The 12,563-nt window shown below is 46.4% G+C and overlaps 1 protein-coding gene across 1 annotated transcript in view; it reads right to left on the reverse strand.

Moving 5' to 3' along the window:
- CIRSR (corepressor of RBPJ and splicing regulator) overlaps positions 1-12,563 on the reverse strand; it is a 197,100-nt gene that overhangs the window by 108,377 nt on the left and 76,160 nt on the right. The window contains exons 3-4 of the mRNA XM_086956153.1: positions 4,150-4,223; positions 3,617-3,675 (exon numbers count right to left, since the gene is read on the reverse strand). Coding sequence (XP_086812279.1) covers positions 3,617-3,675; positions 4,150-4,176 — 86 coding nt within the window. The 5' untranslated portion in view covers positions 4,177-4,223. The remainder of the gene's footprint in view (positions 1-3,616; positions 3,676-4,149; positions 4,224-12,563) is intronic.

Below are 12,563 nucleotides of genomic sequence, written 5' to 3' on the forward strand. Positions count from 1 at the left end.
TCTGGAGTACCCAACGGTCTGAAGGACTAACTGTCAGTGGGGAAGGTGATGGTATATGCTGCCTCCCACTGCATGCCCATGATGGTATGAGAGCAGACTAAAGAGGCTTGGAGGCAGCACCTGCTGCAGGGGTGGTGGACTGACCTGAATGCTGGCCCCCTGTCTTACGTGGTCTGTGGGACCCGTGTCCCCATCGTCAAAGCCTGCTGGCCATGGTGACTGGGAGGGTCTTGGTGCAGTTGGAGACCCATTCCGTGGCCACAAAACAGGTGGAAGGCGGCTGGGGTTGACAAGGGGCCATAGACAAGCCCAAGAACCTAGCTGTAGCCCGGCTGTCCTTGAAGCACTGAAGCGCTGAATCAAAATGGCTCCAAAAAGACAACAGCCATTAAAGGGCATGCACATGAGGGATGCCTAGACATCCCCTGGAAAATCAGATGTTCTAAGCCTGGCATGGCGCTGCAAGGCCACCAATGATTAAATCACTCTGCCCAGTGAGTCAGCCGTGTCAAGTCTACATCTACTAGTGAATTTAGACGAATCTCTCTCATCTGCAACAGCCTGATAGAGTATGGCCCAGGCCTACTCCAGGACCATAGGCAGCAGTTGCGCAAACAAATCTCATAGTGTATGGGATGATTGATCCAACATGCATGCAGTGTTCACCTACCACAGTGCCAGGCTAGTGGAAGAGAACATTCTCTTAGAGAAGGTGTCCAGCCACTTGAGTTACCTATCAGATTGAGTGGTAGGGAAGGCACCAGGGAGGATGCGGGATGAGGAGGCTTGGACCATCAGGCTCTCTAGGGTGGGGTGCTAGGCACCACCATTGCAAACTAGGCTCCCTCCCTCCTCCTAGCAACAGTAGGGGGGAAAGCCAGACCAGTGTTAGGTGAGGTGTCCATCCCACTGGCCTCACCAAGTTTCCAATACCAGTTGTCCTCCTCAACGGTGTCATCTTCATAAGCATCCAGTTGTCCTCCTCAACTGTATCATCTTCATAAGCATCCACAGATCCCTCCCACACATCTGCCTCACCAGGCCTATCCATCACATAAGGTACTAGCTGACTCTGGGAACAATTTCCTCGGATGGCGATGGATGCTGCATTGGACAACGCCCATCTATTAACCCATATAATGATGATTGTACAGCTTAAAGTTGTAGGGGTTATGGCACTGGAGTGGGTGCCGAGGAGGGTCTCAGCCTCATTGTCAGCTCTGCTCTGGGTCCAGGAAGGGATGCTGGGGGCCCTACTGACGCTGAGGGCAAACCTAGCGATGTGGTTCTAGTAGGGTCCCCTCCTGCGCCCCTGGGGCCCGAAGGCGTCCAGAGGGTCCGGGTCCCCCAAAGATGAGGAGCATGGCCTCATAAAATTATTTCAGCTGGGTGAGGTTGCTCCAGCTCTGGGAAAATGGGGAAAGCCTGGAGCAGGCTCAGCATCAGGTCCACTGATTCGCGAGGCCTGGAGTGCAGACACTCCCGCATCCCATCTGACCACTTCGACGGTCATGGTGAAGTCGAAGAGTGTTTTGACTTATTTGACTGCCTGCGTTTGTGGGACTAACTAGACTTTCCCGATGACTTTGATTGTAATCGTCTGGAGGGGCTGCGCGAACGGTCCTGGGACTTCCCATAAGAACAGGACAGAGCATTGCAGAGTCAACAGATGTTGGGCAGGGGTGAACTTTTGGGGTCGCTTCCTCAGCACCTTGAGGTGCAAGGCGTGGCAGTCCTCACGTGCCCTGGAGCCATGTCCCAGCTCCAGGCACCACAAAAACACCAAGTGTGGGTCTGTCACCAACATATGCCTATGACAGGCTCCACATGGCTCCACATGTTTTGAAAGCAGCAGGGATCTTTGGTGACATTCTCACACCAGGAAATAAAGAAATCTCAAAGGATTCGAAAAAGACCAGTCAAAAAGCGACTGAGGTGTAGCTTAATCCGGATCAGCACTATATGGTGCGGAAAGGAAATAACTGACTTCAGCGTGCTGAGGTGGTGCATATATAGGTATAAAGGAAATTGGAAGTCCCTGTAGTAATTGTAGCAGGCTAGGATCGCTGAAAGAACTTTTTTGGGGGGAGGGGGTTTTTCTGTAAGGTAGTAGGGGTATTACAAAACAAGCTTCATAGCTAAATCAAAGCAAGTAACTAAAGTACACTAAAGTAACTGGCACATACACCTAAAGTATAAAAACAATGTGCAAAATTTATTTACAACCTCCCAACTGGGTTACATTCTAAAACATAATACAAAACATTTAAAAAGACCACCTGAAGTGGTAGCACAATCTATAAAATTACAGTCAAAGTGTTAAAAAAGTCTGACTTGTAATACCCCTACTACCTTACAGAAAAACCCCCTCCCCCAAAAAAAGTTCTTTCAGCGATCCTAGTCTGCTACAATTACTACAGGGACTTCCAATTTCCTTTGACTAAATATCCCCCTCCCTGGTATACGTGACAGGGGAACCTCCCTTTTTTTGAAGCATATATAGGTACCGCACACGTCATTTCTGGCATGGCAGATACAGAGCCAACTGACACCACCTACCAGCGCACAAGGGTACTGCTCGAAAATCTTCCAGGTCCAGTCTGACGCCCGGGGATAGTCAGAAGTATGGAATCTGAGTCTACAAGTCTATCAGATAGGAAATTATGTCTGTATTGTCAATAATCTAAAACTGAGTCGAAATTGCTGGCATTTGAACCTGTGCCCCTGTGGTTACTTATAGATCTCTGCAGTAGTAGCATTAATCTTGTGAGTGACTGTACTACCATATGTAATATGAGCCTTGCAGAAAAGTAATGCAAATACAAGCCAGATGATGAGAAGACAACAAAATATCAACACAATAATTTACTTTCCTCCTGCCCAGAAGAAGAACCGGATACATTTACTCTCATTATGAGACCTAGTTAGATTTATTTGGACAGCTTTTCTAGTTTCAACAACTGTTCTAATGCAGAAAAGCTACCTCCTTAATAATTACAAACGTTCCATGATGGGGGCCAAAAGAGAACCCATTCGAAATTAGCAGCCAAAAGGCAAGAATCAGAAAACATTGTTCATATCAAAAGATGCATGTCACAAATGTGACAGCATTCAATAACAATAGTTCCCACAACTCTTGTATCCTTTGAAGCTGCAAATATATGGATTTCAGAAGGGGGGGGGGGGTCTGAAAAAAGAACAAATACCTTTCTTAAAACAGTGGTGCTATGCAGTGTGCATGCACGAAGCTGTGTAATCCTTATATTTGCAATGCTGTGGCCTCAGTCCCATACTTTGTAACATGCTGCTGAGAGATCCTGCTCATGTCCCTACGCATTAACCAATGTCCTTAATTGGGGCATCCAACACACCTCTTTCTGACATTATCTGTATCAATCTCCTTATTTAATGTGTGTAAACAGAGGGAAGAAAGTAGAGAGGGGTCAAACGAGCTCAGCAAACGAGAAGAAAGTATGTCACAAACAAACATTTTTTAGACTTCACTAACCAGAGGAAGAGCTGCATGGCAGAGCTTGGGGTAATGCTACAGTAAGAAGAAAGCAGGCAGGAAAACACAAGTAAATCTACTTTGTCGAGTTAGTGGAAATACTCTTACTTTTCTCTTGGCGCGACCTTCTGCCACTCAAATTTGTATTCAGTGGCCTCCCCTTCTTGCTGCAATAAAAGAGCATAGGAGTCCGGTAAGCAAACGTTAGTCAGCATAGATTTCACGAAGCATGCATAAAAACAATAGGTACTTTACCTCTTTTACTTCTTCATTGGAGTCCAAAGAAACATGGAAAAAACATAAAAGAGAACAAGTTAGCACTCATTTCTACCACAAATCAGGTGCCAGCTACTGTATGTTTACGGCAAACATGTCATGTCACTTTTGTGCCCTAGGCATTTTATTTTTTAGAAGCACCCAACTCCCATAGTTCCTCAAAACCCATGTATGCCTTTTATGTACGATGCTGGAAGGCTATACTTTAGTTTGAAAAAGATCTGGCCAAACTATGAGGGTTCAGCAACCAGTCAATGAGTTTATGCTAAGTCTGTTTAGCATCCGGTAAGTTCTCCTTACAACGACATATTTAGGGAGCATGTTCAAGTACCTGAATGCCTAAAAACCAAATATAAAATGTGTACCTTTTTCTGCCCCTGGGGGAGCTTCATACATGAAATTCAATCCATTCTTGACACGCTCATCGCCCAATAGCACCCTGCAATAATTAGGACATACCAGTTAAGAGGAACAGTACAAATTAAACAAGCACTAATATGCTTAAACTACATATTAAGGAAACAAAAAAAACAACATTTGGAACAGCTAAATAAATATGGATTCAAAGAAAGCTGAGTCAAACAAGGCAAAACTGACACTCAATGAGAGATGGCAATTTACCTCTTGAATTGTGACTTTGTTAAAAATATAGCTGTGCAATTAGTACACATGCACGCAGATTAAAATCTACATTTTCAAAACCAAAGGAGCAGAAAAGATGATAATTTCAACCTAATACCAAATTACCACAAAAAAATATAATAAAATACCCCTGTGGTCAGAAAGTTAATAAGTTACGTTGTGTAGGAATATGAAATCTAAACATCATTCATTCAAACACAATAAAAAAGCGAGTTGTTGAATTCAATAAATCAGCATGGGTGATTCGAAAATGGTGGACAGTTTGCCTTCTTAATTTACAGGTAGATCTCGGCTGTGGAAGTAATTCTTGTAATATTCTTTGCTACACACCTGAATGCAACAAAAACATGGGTGGACTTTAAATATACAAAAAATGTAATTAATAAAATAGACACATTTTATGTATAAATGAAAAACAAGGTATTAATATATGTTTAAATTAAACATATTTTTCAATAAGCTTGTATGCAAAATTGTGAAGCATTCAACATAAATGGCACTGTAAGGAGTGTGAAAGGGAAAATTCACGTAAGAATTAAATGTATTTAATTTAAAACAATTATTTCAATAAAAATGTTAAACCTTTAAATAATTTAACATTTATTAATATGTTAAGTTTTGGTGTAGGTTTCTGGTCCCTCGATACTTTGGTAGTCCAAGGTGAACAGGAGTACACAGAAATGTATTTCAGTGACTATAGTAACAAGCATTTGCAATGCAATAGGTCTCGCACTTACAAGAGTTTGAGCTATTGGCATTGTTAATGATTACTTTTATTTAAGTGTTGTTTTTAAAACTGATAAATAAAAGGGATTGTCATTTACAATGCCAGTAGCTTAAAATCTCGCCAATGCGAGACCTATTGCATTGCAAATGCTTTCGGTGCCTGCGCTATAAAGATTTTTTTGTAAAGCGTTAGAGACAGTGTCCTGCTTGCTGTTTGAGAAAATCGTGCTCAGAGGCTGTAATTTAAGCCTACCACATAACAACACACGTACCAGGGGCTGTCCTCATGTGAGTTTACAAAATAAGACAATGAGGGACTACAAAGCCTATTGACCAATTAAAATCACATTTTACAGTGGACAATGGCACAAGCCAATTAAAAATATGGGCGGTGCTTCAAATCCATACCTGACTACAGCATGCCTTGCAGGCTCGACCTAAAAAGGTCCAGTTAAACTTTCAACACTTTATCACTACAGCTGTTAACTAATTAGGGCATGAGGGGTGGTTGGTTCAGTGTGGTTGGTAACATGGCGATGAAAAGCGACTGTAAGCTGTACAGGCATCTGCTAGTCCATTTGTTGTGAGTATTACTCCCTGACTTTATTTGCCCCCTAAGAAAACATCCCTCTTACAAAGGATTACTGCCGGACCCTTTCCGATTTGCAGAAAATACCGGGTCTTTTGCTGCCGTTCTGCTGGTGTTCCTGTGGGGGCTGAAAGGTGACGAGGGGTGCCAATAACAGCTGGCAGTCACGTCCAGGTCTCCCCCGCTGCCGTTGCACTTTCATCTGCGTGCGCGGCCGCCGAGGGGGGAGACCACAAGCCCCACCACTCCCTGCGGCTGATTTCACCTGATCCCGCCCACCTAAGGATTGCGCGCCAGCCGGCGCTTTAAATCTGGGAGAGGTCCCGCGTCGCGGGTCGCGCGCGGGCGGGCGCCGGGCGAAGCCCGGGCTAAGGGCAGGCCCGTTTAAGCCCGTTCAAGACCGGCCAAGGACGGGACGGGCCGCCCCCCTTTCATTTGCCCTCGGGATTTAAGGTCAGTCTTCCTCATCCTTGTTTAGTTGCAACTGGTCCTTTTCACCAAGGAGTTAAGTGACAAGCCCACTAAAAACAACCATGACAACAGTACCTTTTGATGCCCCAAATATTAGGAAATCAACCGGGGGCTCACTTCTGGGTACCCTAGATAACTTCTTAGTCAGGGTATCGTCAGCCCTGGCCAAGGACATTGAACTTACCGAACAGAGACTTTCCTTGGAAACCCCATTTGATAAAAGATCCTCTCTGGGAAGCCTGGCGAGGGCAAGATCCCCTCTTCGCCATCTACCTAACTCCCAAGATACACTGCCGCCTTCGGGAGTTTGTAGAGCGAAGTGACACCCCACAGATAGTTGTCATTGATGACATCAGTTCAAATTCCCCTATTGGGACGGTTGTTCAAAATACTGATAAGGCTACACTTTCCCCCAATATTAAAACCCGCTCAGCCTCTAATGCAAAATTATCGCTTCCCCATCGTGATGTGGGAGCGGCTGCGAAAAGGAAGCGCACTGGCGCCCAAACCACCCTAGGAGGCAAAAAAGCCAAGACTGGTAAAAGGGACATGCCCAATGAAGCACCACCTGCAGGACTTCCATCTAGTCCACCCCTTCCACTAACGAATGCCATAGAAGAGCACAGTGGACCAAGAAATGTTCCGGGAGGAGAAGACCAATCTGACATGGGCCCACTCTTCTGGAAAAAGCTGGAAAGCACTTTAAAAAAAATTTGTACTCCTATTACTACACGACTAGATTCAATAGAGAATAGATTAGTCTGCCTCGAACTCTCAGTCGCATCACTCCAGAAGCAAGCGGGTACGAGGGCTACTGATCCTCTGCCTTAACCTCTGTTGATACTTTACCCTCCAGCTTGCCACCAGGTGCAAATACTGCTATAAGGGACAAACCTCATCAAACAGCCACTGATAACACAGCACCAAGACCTAAATATCCCCCCTTGGCCCAGAACACTGATCCCTTGCCCAACATCGATCTTCCACCACAATCAGCGCCTTATGTGGTGGTTTTGGCGGGGGTCCCTGCTCTGTCTCAGGGAAAAAGGGAGACCTATGCAGAACTCAAAAATAAGTGCACCTTCTGGCTCAACCAGAAACGGCCACTTCCAACAAACATTACAGCAGAAATTCTCTTTGCAAGGAGAGTGAACTGGATTGGCAAGAGCACCAAAACTATTGTGGGGGACTGTGTCATTATTAATTTCAGAGACTGGAGGTGTGTCGAATTCATTTGTAATTGGCCCCAAAACACTCTGCTGCCCGGAATCTTTACACTGCCACTGTCCCACTTTTACGAACCCCGGTATCAAACCGTGAGAGACTTATTCCCACAGGTTGAAAAGCTGAATTCATGTCCTCCAGGAAACATCATGCTCTTGTCAATGTTTTCCCTCTGAGGCGGAAGCCGGAGGTTTGCTTTGTTTACTCGTGCTGATTTCATAAAAACGATTGATTTACTAAACTCGTTTTTAATATCTGTAAAATATTTTAATAGGTGCTGTTTTATATTCCCGCCCCCCCACCTCAAGGCGAGACTAATTCGCCGAGGCTCTGGTACCTTATCTTCCCACAGCGACGCTGTTTCAGGCGCTGGGAAGCTATCACCTTGACTTTGGGCGCCATCTTTAGTTGGGAAGGCTGCCCGGTTTGCTCTGCGCCCCTCCCGCCCTCCCAGGGTATTTAAAAGGCGTTCCCTCGCTCCTCCAGTAATTGTCAATGTTTTCCCTCTGAGGCGGAAGCCGGAGGTTTGCTCTGTTTACTCGTGCTGATTTCATAAAAACAATTGATTTACTAAACTCGTTTTTAATATCTGTAAAATATTTTAATAGGTGCTGTTTTATATTCCCGCCCCCCCACCTCAAGGCGAGACTAATTCGCCGAGGCTCTGGTACCTTATCTTCCCACAGCGACGCTGTTTCAGGCGCTGGGAAGCTATCACTTTGACTTTGGGCGCCATCTTTAGTTAGGAAGGCTGCCCGGTTTGCTCTGCGCCCCTCCCACCCTCCTCCCGTCCCGCCCTACTATGTATATTAACAACAGGTTCGCCCGACCGCGCCAAAAGGCAAGCCCGTCTGTGCCCGTCCGCGCCTGGCCCGGGCCCAGGGCCACCCCCCCTGGTCTGCCCCTTCCTTCCCCACGTATCCGTTACTCGGCCGCTCAGCTACAGCTTCTTCGCCCCATGACCAGTCAATCATGTCTTATATCCCACCCTAACTCTTTGTCTACAAATCCAGCAGCATACTGCCCAGGTTGTCATGCCATGTTACCGTCCACCCGCAAATCTCTCCTGGGTGGCAAGCACCATCCCACGGAATCTTACACCACTGCGCTCACGAATGTCTGCTCGCTTGGCAAACACAGCCAAGACATCCATGAGCTGATACAGGACCATAAAATAGATATCATGTTCATGACGGAAACATGGATGGGCCAAGCGTCCGATCCGGATCTTGTCATAGCCGTTCCTGCGGTGTTTACCACCTATAGACTGGACAGGCAAACCAAGAAAAAAGGTGGTGGTATTGCAATCATTGCTCGTGACACCTATACCATAAGGTACACGACAATTCCCCAAACTTCTTGTGAAGCCTTAGAATTCGCAATCAAATTGACCCCTTCCTACACCTCCAAAGGGATCCTCCTTTATCGACCCCTGGGGCCCAGGAACGATTTCCTGGGGGCTCACAGGTCTTTTTTGGAAACATCCGCGCTGGACAACTCCTTCACCATCCTAGGTGATTTTAATTTTAATTTTGACGTGCCCGACATTCCCGACACAGCTACGCTTTTAGCCGACATGTCCACCTTTGGCCTATTTCCCCTGGTTCATTCCCCTACGCATGAAGGAGGTCACACGCTAGACAGCATTTTTTCTAATGCCACGGGCCTCCAACTCACAGAAATACTTCCCTTAATTTGGTCGGATCACCATCTCATCCTGGCATCATTACAAGTGGACGACCCCCTGGTCGACAAACCCAACCCCAATCCCCGTCTCCCCTACCTGGCATGGGATGATTTAGATGTATGTAGGTTGGAAACCTTGCTCAATGACACCCTCCCCACGCTATCTCCCGACCCTAATAACGCCACTTCCCAATTTTACAACTGGGTAAGCTCGGCAGCAAAAGACCTGGTCCCAGTTAAACAACGGTCATGCAATAGATCTACCCCGTCGGCCCCGTGGTACACGGAGGAACTGCGTACTCAAAAGCAACAGTGTCGAAATAGAGAGAGACACTGGCGGAAGGACTACACTCCCGAAACCAAATTCCTATACAAGGAGTCTGTAGCAAAATACAAACATCTTATCTTGGATGCAAAAAAAAAAGTACTATTGCAACAAAATAGAAACCGCACAAAACTCCAATAAATGCCTACATGAGACCACTAAACAATTAGCAGGTCTCTCTGTGGATCTCACACCTCCCCCGTCCCAAACTCTCTGTGACGCTCTATCAAAGTTCTTCTTCAGTAAAGTTGACGACATTTACAGGGTCTTCGCCAATAACGTAACCCTCTCCCACAGGCCATCAATTCAACTTGAAGGACCTATTCTCTCGCAGTTCAGCGAGGTTACGTGTCCGCAGGTGCTAAAAATTATATCCACCATTAAATGCGGCTCGGCCCTTGACCCTTGTCCCCTGAAGGTCTTGAGACCAATCATGGATGCAGTTCTACCGACAATAACCAATATCTGCAATTCCATGTTTAGCACTGGTATCTATCCCGAGACACTAAAGAAAACCCTAATAAAGCCGCTGCTCAAAAAACCTACCCTTGATAAAGAAGAACTCAAAAGTTACCGCCCCATCGCCAGTCTCCTACTATTAGCAAAAATAGTGGAAAAAATCATGAATGCCCAACTCTCTTCCTTTATGGGGACAACAAATGCCTTGATGAATCACAGTTTGGCTTCCGTCACTTCCACGGAACCGAGACGGCCTTGGTCAAAGCGGCGGACGACATCAGATCCATCCGGGATGCGGGAGGCACTGCCGTCTTGATATTACTGGATCTATCGGCGGCCTTTGACACGGTCGACCATACCACCTTGGTCGACCGTGTCGAGAGCATAGGCATTCAAGGCAATGCTAAAAATCTTCTTGCCTCCTTCCTGGCTAATAGGACCCAGGTCGTCACTGTGGGACCTTTTGAATCCTCCCCCCTGTCACTACCATGTGGAGTCCCCCAAGGCTCATCCCTCAGTCCGACACTATTTAACATTTATGTGTCGGACCTTGCCAATGTCATCAGGGCACACGGGATGAGCCTCACTTCATACGCTGATGACACTCAACTGGTCCTTGCCGTCAAAAATGACGGGCTTCAGAAAGCCAACTTGTTCAACCAGGGCATGTCGGCAATCGGGAACTGGATGTCACACAATTGTCTGAAGCTAAACTCCGACAAATCGGAGGTTGTAATTTTTGGCAATCTCTCCCCGGAGTGGTCCCCCCTTTGGTGGTCGTCACCCATGGGCCAGCCCCCAGACCCGGTTGACAAGGTGAGGAACCTGGGAGTCATGTTCGACAACCGTCTGAACTTCTTACCACATGCCAACCAGATATCCTCCTCAGCCTTTCATAAACTAAGGCTCATCAAAAAAAAAAAAAAAAAAAAAAAAAAAAAAGAATTCTGCCTTTTCTACCTGAAAACACCGCGAAAACGTTGGTAAGCTCCCTGGTGCTCTCTACCCTAGACTATTGTAACGCTCTGTTTCTAGGGGCCCAGGAGAGAGTGTTAACGAAAATGCAGTCTATACAGAATGCGGCCGCCAGGCTCCTAGGGCGAATTCCCAAATTCCAACCGGTTTCACCCACCTTAAGACAGCTTCATTGGCTTCCGGTGAGGAAGAGGATTAAGTTCAAATCCCTGTGCTTGGTATACAAGGCTTTACACAATGCCGGACCAGTGTTCTTCACTCAGAACCTAACCCCCTACTGCCCGCCTAGAACACTGCGCTCCTCCAGCTCCTTGGAACTGGTGATCCCCCGAACTAAATCTGTCAACTGGGGTGACAGAAGATTCCTTGTGGCCGCTCCAAAACTATGGAACACATTGCCTCATTCGATCAAGACCAGCACGTCCCTTTGGTCTTTCCGCAAAAACCTTAAAACCTGGCTTTTTAATCAATGAACTCCCAGTCCCCTTGTTGGTTAAACATTGCAGTTACTTAGCGCCGAGATGCCCACGGGCCTTCGTTTCGCGCTTTACAAATGTTTCTATAAATATAAATAAATTTAATAGATTTGATGCTTTATCTGGCTTGGGCGACTGCGACTGACGCTTTGAGTCCCAAACGTCTGCACAGAATAGCATATCCTTAAATAACGGGGGATCTGTGGAAAAGGGACTCAGGCGAGATCTTGAACAGTCACCATTAGATGCTACACTGGAGTTGAAGGGTGTAGAGGACCGTACTGACTTCACATCCTTCAGTGATGAATTCCCCTTGGTTGGGGACTCATCACTAAGAGGTCCAACATTAATTCTATCAGCACCCTCTACTACCGTTCCCATCCCTGTACCATCTAATTTAGCACGAAATGGGCCCATGAATGCCCCTGATGGACCAATCAATCTGGTTAATCGTGGCAAACAGCCACCTAGTATTTATAACCATAACAAAACATTAAAAATTCTAACCTGGAACATAGCGGGCCTCGCCGCCAATCAGGATAATCCTGACTGGTGTGCTTTTGTAGACCTCCACGGGATATGTATATTTCAGGAAACATGGGCTCTTAACCCTATACATAGACCGGGTTATGTTACGTTTATGGAGCCAGCTCTGAAGGGCCCTAGAGGTAGACCATCGGGGGGACTATGTATTTGGGTGGGTGCTCACCTTGGGCTTTCTGTGAAAAGAATTGATACTAACAGCCCTAACATAACCTGCATCATACTGTCACATATTAAAACACCTAACTTGGCACTCATTAATATCTACGCGAGGCCAGCAGGACAGGGGGGCACCTCCAAAACCTTAGACTCTTTGACCTCCCTTTTGTACTCCCTCCCGGGAGACGTTGAGTTGATGATTGGCGGTGACTTCAATTGTCACTACGAACCACTCACTGGAGTCCACCTCACTCCAACAGAAGAGGACGAAATATGGTCAATCCCCCATCCTAGCATGTACCCAGCTAAACAATGGTCATCCACGGTCCTCCAGCTAACCTCCATAACCTACTCTTTTTCTATTAGAGCATGTAATGGGCGCTTTAAGGGGGACAGCCCAGGCCAATCAACTTATAGTGCTAGGGGACATTCCTCTGTAATTGATTACTTCATGGTTAGTATGCCCCTATGGCCCAGGATTCTAAACTTCCAAGTCTCTAGTCG

This window comes from Lissotriton vulgaris, chromosome 2_1 (genome assembly GCF_964263255.1).
Source record: "Lissotriton vulgaris chromosome 2_1, aLisVul1.2, whole genome shotgun sequence".
In the NCBI taxonomy this organism is placed as follows: Eukaryota; Metazoa; Chordata; class Amphibia; order Caudata; family Salamandridae; genus Lissotriton; species Lissotriton vulgaris.